We start from the raw sequence: 14,559 nt of genomic DNA, 5'->3' as shown, positions 1-14,559 counted from the left end.
GAGGTGTGAGTGATAGAGCTGAACAGCTGTGGGCTTGGCAGGATCAACACTTCGGGCTGTAAAACTGGACTGTGATCAGATGAGAGGCGGTGCCAAGGAAACTTCAATGGATCTCTTTATCGCATCTGAGGACATAATGCCCTCCCTTGAAGACGATGACAGGACAAGTGGGGGAAGGGAGTGAAGGAAACGCGGCTACGGGAAAGCAGGACGAGCTGCCGAAAAAATGATCCCGAATCCACCCTTGAGGGGACACTGTGAGCACTACTTGAAAATCCTCTCTCTCTCTCTCTCTCTCTCTCTCTCTCTCTCTCTCTCTCTCTCTCTCTCTCTCTCTCTCTCTCTCTCTCTCTCTCTCTCTCTCTCTCTCTCGCTCTCTCTCTCTCTCTCTCTCTCTCTCTCTCTCTCTCTCTCTCTCTCTCTCTCTCTCTCTCTCTCTCTCTCTCTCTCTCTCTCTCTCTCTCTCTCTCTCTCTCTCTCTCTCTCTCTCTCCTGCCTTTCAATCTCTTCCCACCCCTCACTCTTTCCCTTCCTCCTTCTCCCTCTCTTTCTATCTCTCCCTGTCTTCCCCTGTATCTCTCTCTCTCTCTCTCTCTCTCTCTCTCTCTCTCTCTCTCTCTCTCTCTCTCTCTCTCTCTCTGAGGATTCTGGATAAACAAATTGATCGAATCTGGAGACAAATCAAAGGGAGCCATCCCGTTGGCATCTGGTACCGCCTTGGCACCGCATCATTTACTTTTCCCAAAACGTACAGCTACAAATTCGGCGGCTAAATGCGTTAGCACACAACGTTCCAGATTGATTCATCTAGATGTAGGAACACACAGGGCCTGGGTGGACGAGACATATGGAGACCTAGTCTAGTCTGCAGTGGGTGGAATTAACAGTCTGCCTCTGTGGAGGAGAGGATACACAATAAGTATGTGACTGGCTGACTGGCTGACCGGCTGACTGACTGGCTAACTTGCTGGCTGACCGGCTGACTGGCTGGCAGACAACTACATTAAAACTAACCCTGCTGGATGTTTTCTCTGCTACTCTATTATACGACACAATGAAAGGCAGTCCTCTGGGAATCGGATGATGTTTCTGTCACATAAATTCGAAAGATTGTTAATTTCCTAAAGGATTCTGTAATAACCTGCCTATTGACTGATGTACATACACAGACAGGCACGTACACACTCACACAGTCAGAAGACGTTTAAATATTATTCAAATGTAAGAGAAAGACAACTCACCTCTACAATTATATTGTAGCAGTAAAAATCTAACAGACCTGTTGTAAAATAGCTCCAATACAGCTGGCCACACGGAACAATAGAATTCATTACAGTGGGAGTGAGTGTTATTGTGTGTGTGTGGTGTGTGCGTGCATGTGAAAGCTGCTTAAAATGCTTGGGCAACTTTTACCATCTATTCTCCCTGGCGAAACATTGCATGGACAAGAACCTCTAAATCTCATGACAACAACAGTCAACTATTTGGCTGCTGTTGGCTGTCTGTTTGTGTGTGTGCTTGCGTGTGTGTGTGTGTGCATTGGGATAATTTGATGACGTTCTCTTCAGCGCAGACACTTACTCAATAAAGTACACCTCTCCCTTCTCTGTGTAGGCCATCTCCCAGTTCTCTGGCAGGGGGCCAAGCTCACTCTCATTCTCATCTGGTTTGGGGAGCGACTTGGCTAGCTCGCCCCCCTCCTCCTGGGGGACCTCGTTGTTAGGGGTGGTGGAGGAGAAGGTGGGGGTCTCGGTGGGGGGACAGGTCTGAGGGAGGACATCCCCCGAGGAGACATCTGTACTCTTGTCTTCATGTTCGCTGGACTCTGAGGAGAAGAGAATGACAGGTGAGTCAGAGCTGACATTACTACTGGAGGAACAGGGGAGGGAAGAGAGGAGGAGGGAAGGTGAGAGGGGAGGAGGGAAAGGTAGAGGTGAGAGAGGAGGAGGGAAAGGTAGAGGTGAGAGAGGAGGAGGGGAGGGGAGAGTTGAGAGGGGAGGAGGGAAAGGTAGAAGTGAGAGAGGAGGAGGGAAGGGTAGAGGGGAGAGATGAGGAGGGAAACGTAGAATGGAGAGATGAGGAGGGAAGGGGAGGAGGGAAGGGGAGGGGAGGAGGGAAAGGTAGAAGTGAGAGAGGAGGAGGGAAGGGTAGAGGGGAGAGATGAGGAGGGAAGGGGAGAGGGGAGGAGGGAAAGGTAGAGGGGAGGGGAGAGGGAAAGCGGAGGAGGGAGGGGAAGGGGAGAGGGAGAGGGGAGGAGAGAAGGGGAGAGGGGAGAGAGGAGGAGGGAAAGGTAGAATGGAGAGATGAGGAGGGAAGGGAGGAGGGAAGGGGAGGGGAGAGGGGAGGAGGGAAGGTAGAGGGGAGAGAGGAGGAAGGAAGGGTAGAGGGGAGAGATGAGGAGGGGAGGGGAGAGGGGAGGGGAGGAGGGAAGGGTAGAGGGGAGGGAAAGGTAGAAGGGAGAGAGGAGGAGGGAAGGAGAGAGGGGAGGAGGGAAGGGTAGAGGGGAGGGAAAGGTAGAAGGGAGAGAGGAGGAGGGAGCGGGGAGAGGGGGCAGCGTGATTGAGTGCCAAGGAAAAAGAGATGGAACGAGATAAAAAGAAAGATAGAGAGGATTTCAAATAGGGAGAGGGTGGCAATTACACAGGGACAGAAATAGAGAGATAGACAGACAGATAAAGAGAGCGAGCAAGAGAGAGTAAGGATACCGAGCAGAGAGAGATGGAGAGTGATTGAAAGAGAGAGGGAAATAGACAGAGAGAGCAGAGTGAGAGAGGTGGCAAGCAGAGGGGATTGAGAGAGAGTGGAGCTGATGATGTGTCCTAGTTTGAGTTGTGGTGCTTGGTTGGGCCGTCCCAGAGGACAGCCACAGCAGCAGGCAGAGGTAGGGAGGGAGAGCTCATCTATGGAGCTATCTGCTCACATCACACTGCCTGCTCTATCGATCTCTCTCTCTCTCTTTCACTCTCTCCCTTTCCCCCAACCTGTATATGCACTGCCATACACTCAGTAACAGAAAACTACAGTGCAGCTCTAGGCTGAATACTCAACATCGAATCTTTCTCAGCTTTGTTCACATAGCCCAATGAATAGCAGAGCTACTGTGAGAAAGTACAGCAACATGAAACTACTCCAGTCCTATAGCTCAAGTGCATTTATATGGGTTACCTGACCAGAACATTAGATTACTCCAATCCTATAAGTCAACGGCATTTACAGTGCCTTGCAAAAGTATTGCCGTTTTTCATATTTTGGTGCATTACAACCTGTAATTTAAATGGATTTTTATTTGGATTTCATGTAATGGACATACACAAAATAGTTCAAATTGGTAAAGTGAAATTAAATTAAATTAAAAAAACACTAAAAAAACAGAAAAGTTCCCAATTAAGATCTGGTTCAACCAATTACCTTCAGAAGTCACATAATTAGTTAAATAAAGTCCACCTGTGTGCATTCTAAGTGTCACATGATCTGTTATATGATCTCAGTATATATACACCTATTCTGAAAGGCCCCAGAGTCTGGGGGCACCACCAAGTAAGCGGCACCATGAAGACCAAGGAGCTCTCCAAACAGGTCAGGGACAAAGTTGTGGAGAAGTACAGATCAGGGTTGGGTTATAGAAAAATATGTGAAACTTTGAACATCCCACAGAGCACCATTAAATCCATTATTAAAAAATGGAAAGAATATGGCACCACAACAAACCTGCCAAGAGAGGGCCGCCCACCAAAACGTATGGACCAGGCAAGGAGGGCATTAATCAGAGAGGCAACAAAGAGGCCAAAGATAACCCTGGAGGAGCTGCAAAGTATCTGTCCATAGGACCACTTTAAGCCGTACACTCCACAGAGCTGGGCTTACGGAAGAGTGGACAGAAAAAAGCCATTGCTTAAAGAAAAAAATAAACAAGTACGTTTGGTGTTTGCCAAAAGGCATGTGGGAGACTCCCCAAACATACGGAAGAAGGTACTCTGGTCAGATGAGACTAAAATGTAGCTTTTTGGCCATCAAGGAAAACGCTATGTCTGGCGCAAACCCAACACCTCTCATCACCGCGAGAACACCATCCCCACAGTGAAGCATGGTGGTGGCAGCATCAGGCTGTGGGGATGTTTTTCATCAGCAGGGACTGGGAAACTGGTCAGAATTGAAGGAATGATGGATGGCGCTAAATACAGGGAAATTCTTGAGGGAAACCTGTTTCAGTCTTCCAGAGATTTGAGACTGGAACAGAGGTTCACCTTCCAGCAGGACAATGACCCTAAGCATACTGCTAAATCAACACTCAAGTGGATTAAGGGGAAACATTTAAATGTCCTGGAATGGCCTAGTCAAAGCCCAGACCTCAATCCAGTTGAGAATCTGTGTGATGACTTAAAGATTGCTGTACACCAGCAGAACCCATCCCCACTGCTGGAGCAGTTTTGCCTTGAAGAATGAGCAAAAATCCCAGTGGCTAGATGTGCCAAACTTATAGAGACATAAGAGACATAATCCCAAAAGAGACATAATATATATAGAGACATAATCCCAAAAGACTTGCAGCTGTAATTGTTGCAAAAGGTGGCTCTACAAAGTATTGACTTTGGGGGGTGAATAGTTATGCACGCTCAAGTTTTCTGTTTTTCTGTCTTATTTCTTGTTTGTATCACAATAGAACATATTTTGCATCTTCAAAGTGGTAGGCATGTTGTCTAAATCAAATGATACAAACCCCCCAAAAATCTATTTTAATTCCAGGTTGTAAGGCAACAAAATAGGAAAAAAAACAAGGGGGTTGAATAGTTTGGCAAGCCACTGTATATGGGTTACCTGACCAGAACATACATTATAATGAATAGGTTGATCAATAATAATGGATTGCATATATAATGTAAAGCCATTTTGGAAAGGTCTCAAAAGGTTTTACTAAACAACTACCGTAACAGTGTCATTTATTTTTACATTAACAAATGTCAAGTCAAAATTAATTATACTATTTTGTTTCATGGCTAACATAGGGTTTCTCCATTCTTATATTAAGTTAGACAGCCAGCATCTTTGCTCCTAGTTGAGAGTAATGACTGTGATGTGGCTTGCATTGATCCAGTAAATCTGCTTCGTGGAACCCCACGCTTGATTTGATCACAGCCTCCAGGCGATGTTTCTCTGTGTCGGTGCGGGGGGTTGAATCTAGCCTCTGGCTACGTGACGTAGACTAAATGTACTGTGATCTGATCTAATGACTGGGAGATGGGATGAGATGGGATACAGTGTAAGGCTGTTGTCTCTGAACACTATCAGTTCTGCTACATGGTATGCTTGAGGGATGTACTCATGCTATTTACAGGCACTAGAACTCCACAGTTTTTCATTTAGACTATCTATGATGATGATGATGATCTGAGCTCCCTGGGAAGAGCTCCCTGTAGGCAGTAGGGACTTGTATCCATCCTTTATTATGTTATTGTATGGGCCTGACTGAGAGCCGGTTGCTATGATGTAACCTAGACGATAGACTGTTGCTATGTTGTCTGATCAGATCCCAGGGGTCGGTGCTATCTCATTTCGGCGGTGAACTTGTTGTCATGACGAGGATCTATAGTTGCACATCAACACTATGTCTGCGTTGGAACCTAACCTGGGGTGATGCCATTGCCATTGCCATTGACAACGGGCCTCTCCTCCTCCTCATCCTCGGGTGGCTCGATGCCGGCCTTCTCCATGTTGCTGACCGACTTGTTCCGTTTCCTCTTCCCCTTGGAGCTGGGTCGGGCGCCCGGCAGGAGCTGATCTGTTACATTTAGCAGCAGAGGGCTGGGCTCGCACGGGGGCTTGGGGGTGCCGTAATAGTTCTCTAGAGAAGGAAGGAAGGGATACTTCACATTAATGATCATTTTATATACTTAGTCAGTCATACACACATCATATTATACTTAAGGTGCTGGTGGGTGAGGTTAAAGAATCAAAATGGCCAATGAGACAGACTGATGTTTGAACTTAGGTCTCCCCATGAGACAGTGTTAGCCCTCCATGAGACAGTGTTAGCCCCCATGAGACTGTTAGCCCCCCATGAGACTGTTAGCCCCCATGAGACTGTGTCAGCCCCCCATGAGACAGTGTTAGCCCCCCATGAGACTGTTAGCCCCCCATGAGACTGTTAGCCCCCATGAGACTGTGTTAGCCCCCCATGAGACTGTTAGCCCCCCATGAGACTGTTAGCCCCCCATGAGACTGTGTTAGCCCCCATGAGACTGTGTTAGCCCCCATGAGACTGTGTTAGCCCCCATGCGACTGTGTTAGCCCCCATGAGAATGTGTTAGCCCCCCATGAGACTGTGTTAGCCCCCCATGAGACTGTGTTAGCCCCAAGAGACTGTGTCAGCCCCCCATGAGACAGTGTTATCCACCCCATGAGACAGTGTTATCCCCCCATGAGACAGTGTTATTCCCCCATTAGAATGTGTTAGCCTCCCATGAGACAGTGTTAGCCCCCCACGAGACTGTGTTAGCCCCCCACGAGACTGTGTTAGCCCCTTGAGACTGTTTAAGCCCCTTGAGACTGTTTAAGCCCCATGAGACTGTGTTAGCCCCATGAGACAGTGTTAGCCCTCCATGAGACAGTGTTAGCCCTCCATGAGACAGTGTTAGCCCCCCATGAGACTGTGTTAGCCCCTTGAGACTGTTAGCCCCTTGAGACTGTTAGCCCCTTGAGACTGTTTAAGCCCCTTGAGACTGTTTAAGCCCCATGAGACTGTTTAAGCCCCCCTTGAGACTGTGTTAGCCCCCCTTTAGACTGTTAGCCCCTTTAGACTGTTAGCCCCTTGAGGCTGTGTTAGCCCCTTGAGACTGTGTTAGCCCCTTGAGACTGTGTTAGCCCCTTGAGACTGTGTTAGTCCCCCATGAGACAGTGTTAGTCCCCCATGAGACTGTGTTAGTCCCCCATGAGACTGTGTTAGCCCCCCACGAGACTGTTAGCCCCCATGAGACTGTTAGCCCCCCATGAGACTGTTAGCCCCCCATGAGACTGTTAGCCCCCCATGAGACTGTGTTAGCCCCCATGAGACTGTGTTAGCCCCCATGCAACTGTGTTAGCCCCCATGAGAATGTGTTAGCCCCCCATGAGACTGTGTTAGCCCCCCATGAGACTGTGTTAGCCCCAAGAGACTGTGTCAGCCCCCCATGAGACAGTGTTATCCACCCCACGAGACAGTGTTATCCCCCCATGAGACAGTGTTATTCCCCCATTAGAATGTGTTAGCCTCCCATGAGACAGTGTTAGCCCCCCACGAGACTGTGTTAGCCCCCCACGAGACTGTGTTAGCCCCTTGAGACTGTTTAAGCCCCTTGAGACTGTTTAAGCCCCTTGAGACTGTTTAAGCCCCATGAGACTGTGTTAGCCCCATGAGACAGTGTTAGCCCTCCATGAGACAGTGTTAGCCCTCCATGAGACAGTGTTAGCCCCCCATGAGACTGTGTTAGCCCCTTGAGACTGTTAGCCCCTTGAGACTGTTAGCCCCATGAGACTGTTTAAGCCCCATGAGACTGTTTAAGCCCCCCTTGAGACTGTGTTAGCCCCCCTTGAGACTGTGTTAGCCCCCCTTGAGACTGTGTTAGCCCCTTTAGACTGTTAGCCCCTTGAGGCTGTGTTAGCCCCTTGAGACTGTGTTAGCCCCTTGAGACTGTGTTAGCCCCTTGAGACTGTGTTAGTCCCCTATGAGACAGTGTTAGTCCCCCATGAGACTGTGTTAGTCCCCCATGAGACTGTGTTAGCCCCCCACGAGACTGTGTTAGCCCCCACGAGACTGTGTTAGCCCCCCATGAGACTGTGTTAGCCCCTTGAGACTGTTTAAGCCCCTTGAGACTGTTTAAGCCCCATGAGACTGTTTAAGCCCCATGAGACTGTGTTAGCCCCATGAGACAGTGTTAGCCCTCCATGAGACAGTGTTAGCCCCCCATGAGACTGTGTTAGCCCCTTGAGACTGTTAGCCCCTTGAGACTGTTAGCCCCTTGAGACTGTTTAAGCCCCATGAGACTGTTTAAGCCCCATGAGACTGTTTAAGCCCCATGAGACTGTTTAAGCCCCATGAGACTGTTTAAGCCCCCCTTGAGACTGTGTTAGCCCCTTGAGACTGTTAGCCCCTTGAGGCTGTGTTAGCCCCATGAGACTGTTTAAGCCCCCCTTGAGACTGTGTTAGCCCCCCTTGAGACTGTGTTAGCCCCTTGAGACTGTTAGCCCCTTGAGGCTGTGTTAGCCCCTTGAGACTGTGTTAGCCCCTTGAGACTGTGTTAGCCCCTTGAGACTGTGTTAGCCCCATGAGACTGTGTTAGCCCCCCTTGAGACTGTGTTAGCCCCCCTTGAGACTGTGTTAGCCCCCATGCGACTGTGTTAGCCCCCATGAGAATGTGTTAGCCCCAAGAGACTGTGTCAGCCCCCCATGAGACAGTGTTATCCCCCCCATGAGACAGTGTTATCCCCCCCATGAGACAGTGTTAACCCCCCCCATGAGACAGTGTTATTCCCCCTTGAGACTGTGTTAGCCCCTTGAGACTGTGTTAGCCCCTTGAGACTGTGTTAGCCCCATGAGACTGTGTTAGCCCCTTGAGACTGTGTTAGCCCCTTGAGACTGTGTTAGCCCCTTGAGACCGTGTTAGCCCCTTGAGACTGTGTTAGCCCCATGAGACTGTGTTAGCCCCTTGAGACTGTGTTAGCCCCATGAGACTGTGTTAGCCCCTTGAGACTGTGTTAGCCCCATGAGACTGTGTTAGCCCCTTGAGACTGTGTTAGCCCCATGAGACTGTGTTAGCCCCATGAGACTGTGTTAGCCCCACGAGACTGTGTTAGCCCCACGAGACTGTGTTAGCCCCATGAGACTGTGTTAGCCCCTTGAGACTGTGTTAGCCCCATGAGACTGTGTTAGCCCCTTGAGACTGTGTTAGCCCCATGAGACTGTGTTAGCCCCTTGAGACTGTGTTAGCCCCATGAGACTGTGTTAGCCCCATGAGACTGTGTTAGCCCCATGAGACTGTGTTAGCCCCTTGAGACTGTGTTAGCCCCATGAGACTGTGTTAGCCCCATGAGACTGTGTTAGCCCCATGAGACTGTGTTAGCCCCTTGAGACTGTGTTAGCCCCATGAGACTGTGTTAGCCCCTTGAGACTGTGTTAGCCCCATGAGACTGTGTTAGCCCCATGAGACTGTGTTAGCCCCTTGAGACTGTGTTAGTCCGCTGATCTAAAGCCAAGGCTATTACTCCTACAGTGCATCCATTCTAATAGCTACAATGCTCAGATTGAAAATTATCTGAGGAAGTTTCACCTCAGATTGAAATCTCAACGTTAGTAAACGTGTAATATGAGCAATTTAGAGCATATTTTCTATCTTTTCATAATAGTTATCTGTACCAGAGGACCGAGACACACATTCAGGAGTTGAACCTCAAGTCACATGGGTGAGCAGTGAGCACTGCCACTGTACAAACCTGCTTAATATGCAACACGCCTGAGTTTTGGACACATTTTGTTTGCCTTTGATGATACGTTTATAAAAAGATTTGCTTGGATGTTTTTCTCCCCTTGTTACAAGTTAATATTCAAGCGCCAAAGTAGGGATCACAGTAGACAACACAGGCACAAACAGAACATTAAATTAAACTGTCTATTTAAAGGGAAATATATTGTAAAATGAAATACTGAAAGGGAGTGAGAAGGTCACGCGGGAAGATGATGTCATTATTACATAACCCAATGGAACCAGGACCAGGAAGTGGAATGTCAGTTGACGTCCTGGGAGTTAAAGTTCACATAGTTCTTAAAAGTTCACACTTAAGTCTCAAGGCACGTCAAAGGAGAGGTACTCAAACACAGTCACACACTCCACAACACATATACCTACAAACACACCCACCCACATGACTTCATATTGGTAACTAAAGCCTGACACTGTCTGGCCCACACCCCAGGCATTTTCACTAACATCACTGTTAGCCCTTTTGTGTCTGCTGGCACATCAGTGTTATCCACCGCACATCAATCAATCACTAAACCATGCACAGATTCCTAGTGATTGAGTGTGTGTGTGTGTGTGTGTGTGTGTGTGTGTGTGTGTGTGTGTGTGTGTGTTGTAAATAAATAAAGAAGAAGCCTGTCTCTCTCTCTCTCTGGGCTCTGGCCTTTGTGCTCTGTGTGGTCGTCCCGTCTGTCTCCCCATGGCGGAGTCGCCAGGGCCCAGCATGCAGAGCGTTTCTGGGTTCGTTCTGAACGTGCTCCCCTGGGCTCCTCCTCGCTGATGCTTTCACACATCGCCCACTCTGATCCTCCAGCCCCTGAGTCTGCTAGCAGAAGACTGTCTGCTAAGATCTCCTCCACACACACAGGTATGCACACATGCAAACATCCCTTGAACCAGCTTTAGCCCAGAGATACCTGGCAAAGTCCTGAGACAGCGGATGTCCTTGTTAAGCTGATGTGAGATCTGATGAAGTGTTTGAGCTCTACTCTCTGTAAACAAGGTGTGAAATGGACTGGGGGGGAGATATGATGTTGCCATGGCAATGGAACCTAGTTTCCTTGAGAGCAGGCTTCAAGGCACTGCCTCTCCACTGGAGATTAGGTTCTGTAGCTAGAGAGGGTTTCTATGAGAGTGAGATTATCCTGCACCTTTCAGTGGTGCTTCAGTACTTCTGGAGGAGAAACCAGACACCCAAAGATATTTTGAAAATCCAATGAGATTATTCTAATCCTGGGGATTAAGTATTAAAATGATGAACTCCAACAACACGTATGCTGCAGACAGTTGTAGGACCATGGAGAAAATAGTCGCTGGAAAGTCCTATGTCGGTTTGTATCTCAGATATTTGCTGTGGTTACAAAAAGGCCCTGTGAATTTTGTTCGCATTTCTGAGTACACAGTGAGTGTTTCAAATTCAAATGAGAGAACATTGCTGTAAAAAAGCGAATCAAACGGAAAGGCTTAAAACCAGACCACAGACTATTAAACCCTGCTGCTGCCTAACAACTAAAATACATTTCAGTCAGACTTTCAGGGAAATCAAATCTAAAATGCACAAAAACATCATGCCACATTCTTCAAACCTTCAAACATTCCTACACAAACTGAAGACAACCTCCAGTAGTATGCTACAATGCTAAATGAGTTGCATACCTTACTGTTAGCTAAACAAAAGCCAAGAGACACACTGACCCACCCTCTGACCTTCCCAAGCAAGGCTTTTGTAATGATGAAAATCCAACACTGTGGATAACATTAACCTGGCAGTGTAGGACCTGACAGCCAGATTGTATCAGCTTGAGATGACTTTTCTCTGCCTTCCTCACACAAAAGAAAAGAGTGATCTCTCCATCTCTTTAAGGGCTTTATTGGCATGGGAAACATATGTTTACATTGCCAAAGCAGGGAAAATAGATAATAAACAAAAGTGAAATAAACAATAAAAAAATGAACAGTACAATTTCAAAATAATAAAGACATTTCAAATGTCATATTATGTGCAAATAGTTAAAGTACAAAATGGAAAATAAATAAACATTAATATGGGTTGTATTTACAATGGTGTTTGTTCTTCACTGGTTGCCCTTTTCCTGTGGCAACAGGTCACACATCTTGCTGCTGTGATGGCACACTGTGGTATTTCACCCAATAGATATGGGAGTTTATCAAAATTGTGTTTGCTTTTCCAATTCTTTGTGGGTCTGTGTAATCTGAGGGAAATATGTGTCTCTAATATGGTCATACGTTTGACAGGTCAGTTTCCACCTCATTTTGTGGGCAGTGGGCACATAGCCTGTCTTCTCTTGAGAGGCAGGTCTGCCTACGGCGGCCTTTCTCAATAGCAAGGCTATGCTCACTGAGTCTGTACATAGTCAAAGCGTTCCTTAATTTTGGGTCAGTCAGTGGTCAGACATTCTGCCACTGTGTACTCTCTGTTTAGGGCCAAATAGCCTTCTAGTTTGCTCTGTTTTTTTGTTAGTTCTTTCCAATGTGTCAAGTAATTATATTTATGTTTTCTCATGATTTGGTTGGGTAAAATTGTGTTGCTGTCCTGGGGCTCTGAGGGGTCCGTTTGTGTTTGTGAACTGTTTGCGTTTGTCTCTCTCTCTCTCTACCTGTCTCTCTCTCTCTGCCTCTCTCTCTCTGCCTCTCTCTCTCTGCCTCTCTCTCTCTGCCTCTCTCTCTCTACCTGTCTCTCTCTCTATCTGCCTCTCTCTCTATCTGCCTCTCTCTCTATCTGCCTCTCTCTCTATCTGCCTCTCTCTCTCTCTCTCCTTCTCTAATTGAGCATTACATATTAAAAAGGTAAATGATGGTGGTACAGCGGTGCAGCCACCGAGAAGAGAAGAAGGGCTCTCTCTACGGAAGACGACATCCTCGGAGAAGTGATACACGGCCTCAATCGGAGAGAGAATCTAACATAGCTCCCTCCTGGCAACCAACCGTTAAATTGACCATCTGCAATTTATTTTTCTGTCATGACAGGCGCAAGGCTGAGCGGGAGGGCTCAGCGAGGGAACAGACATGGAGTTAATGCATTATCTGTCTGTGTGGTGGAGTGCCCTGTATCTGACAGAGTGGAGAGCCAGTAGTTTAGTACACCCGGCACAGAGCCACACAGACCAGGGCAGATGGAGAGAAACTGGAGTGAGTCGTGTTTATTCTGGAGCCATTAGGGCTCAGAGGAAAGCCAGCATGGAGGAGATAGCGGAGTGGAGAGGTGTAGTGGTGGTGTGGGGGGTGTGTGTGTGAGAGTGTGTTTGCTCCACTCTGATTAAAACAGCTTTTCTGTAATCTATGTTATGATGTCACAGTGATGTGTGAGAGCTGTCTAAATGCACACAACTCATTCTTCTCTGTCAGAAAGTGGAAGGATGGTGGATAAACAAGCAGCTACATAATACTATTATTCCAACAAGCAATTGAACAAAATCAGGAAAGACCCCCCCAAAAACCATGATACACCCCCAAAAAAGCGAAAAGCTTGCTTTTACCTTCATAAGTTCCGCTCTCTAGTAAGGCTCCACTTTTCTCCAATTCCATAAACCGATCAACAGTCACAAAGTTGTAGTCCACCCCCGGGACCTCTCCTTCCTTGGGCTGCCTGGTTGTGCCTATCAGAGAGGAGAGGGGAGGAGCACAGTTGCACAGTTACAATCAGGGAACTTACTAAGAAACTGTGTACACCTGCATACAGGAGAGAGGAGCAGGGTAAGCATTATGGCCCTTACTATAAACTGTGTGTACCATAGAAATAGAATGAAAGAATTGTAATTCTATGGTGTGTACATCATGACAGTACATTAAAGGGATACTTTGGGATTTTGGTTAATGAGTCAGATGATTGCGTGGATACCATTTTTATGTCAATGTGTCCATTATGAAGGAAGTTTGTGGTAGTTTTGCGAGCCAATGCTAGTTAGCTAATGAAACTCCCTTTAACTTCCTTCAAACTGCACACAGAGACATACAAATGGTATCCACGAGTTCATCTGACTCTGGGGAAGTAGATAAAGGGCTTAATTGACAAAATCCCGAAGTATCCCTTTAACAAAAGGATCCTACTTTGAAAACCTCAGCGTCTCATAAAGAATCAGAACAGAATGGCCGATTAAGGACAAGCTGACCCTGAATCAGTTGTATTCATGTATTCTGAGCGGGTCTCTTGGTTGCACATTTGAATTCAACTGAATACTTAAGTACTGTCCTTTGGGATGATGAGCGATGAGGCCTTCACTAGGTAACGTTACAGGAAGGTTTCAGCTGAGTGATGCAATTCCAACAGAGAGGAGAGAAATAAGTTCAATCTGCATGCAGTGTCAACGCCTCTCAAAGACGGTAGACACAGAGCCTCTACACAACCTCACAGGGCTTCTGTCTACATGTTATCGCGAGTGAGACGAGAACGCTAGCCTGCTAAATGCTAACAGTGGCACCCTTTCAATCATGTTAGCATTAGCATAAGTGGCTAGTTCTCGTCACATTTGCCAGTCGATTAAGAGCATTGGGCCAGTAACCGAAAGGTCACTGGTTAGAATCTCAGAGCCAGGGCCTCCCGAGTGGCGCAGTGGTCTAAGGCACTGCATCACAGTGCTGGCTGTGACTCTAGAAATTCTGTGTTCGAGTCCAGGCTCTGTCACAACTGGCAGCGACCGGGAGACCCATGGGTCTGCGCACAATTGGCCCAGCGCCGTCCGGGTTAGGGGAGGGTTTGGCTGGCAGGGATGTTCCATCGTGCACTAGCGACTCCTGTGGCGGGCCCGGGATCAGTGCACGCTGACACGGTCGCCAGGTGCACAGTGTTTCCTCCGACACATTGGTGCGGCTGGCTTCCGGGTTAAGTGGGCATTGTGTCAAGAAGCAGTACGGCTTGGTTGGGTCGTGATTCGGAGGACGCACGGCTCTCGACCTTCGCCTCTCCCGAGTCCATACGGGAGTTGCAGCGATGGGACAAGACTGTAACTACCAATTGGATACCACGAAATTGGGGAGAAAAGGGGGTAAAAGTTAAAAAAATATATATTTAAAAAATAAAAGAATCTCAGAGCCAACTTGGTGAAAAAGCTGT

General features: G+C 47.6%; 1 protein-coding gene across 8 annotated transcripts in view; it reads right to left on the bottom strand.

Moving 5' to 3' along the window:
• Positions 1 to 14,559, bottom strand: part of LOC139533912 (membrane-associated guanylate kinase, WW and PDZ domain-containing protein 2-like) — a 294,569-nt gene that overhangs the window by 78,045 nt on the left and 201,965 nt on the right. For all 8 annotated transcript variants that reach the window (XM_071332395.1, XM_071332396.1, XM_071332398.1 and 5 more), the window contains exons 3-5: positions 12,986 to 13,105; positions 5,624 to 5,839; positions 1,582 to 1,825 (exon numbers count right to left, since the gene is read on the bottom strand). In XM_071332395.1, the coding sequence (XP_071188496.1) occupies positions 1,582 to 1,825; positions 5,624 to 5,839; positions 12,986 to 13,105 (580 nt within the window). The remainder of the gene's footprint in view (positions 1 to 1,581; positions 1,826 to 5,623; positions 5,840 to 12,985; positions 13,106 to 14,559) is intronic.

The sequence above is a fragment of the Salvelinus alpinus genome, chromosome 11 (genome assembly GCF_045679555.1).
Source record: "Salvelinus alpinus chromosome 11, SLU_Salpinus.1, whole genome shotgun sequence".
Classification (NCBI taxonomy): Eukaryota; Metazoa; Chordata; class Actinopteri; order Salmoniformes; family Salmonidae; genus Salvelinus; species Salvelinus alpinus.
This window is presented reverse-complemented; position numbering and strand designations above follow the sequence as displayed.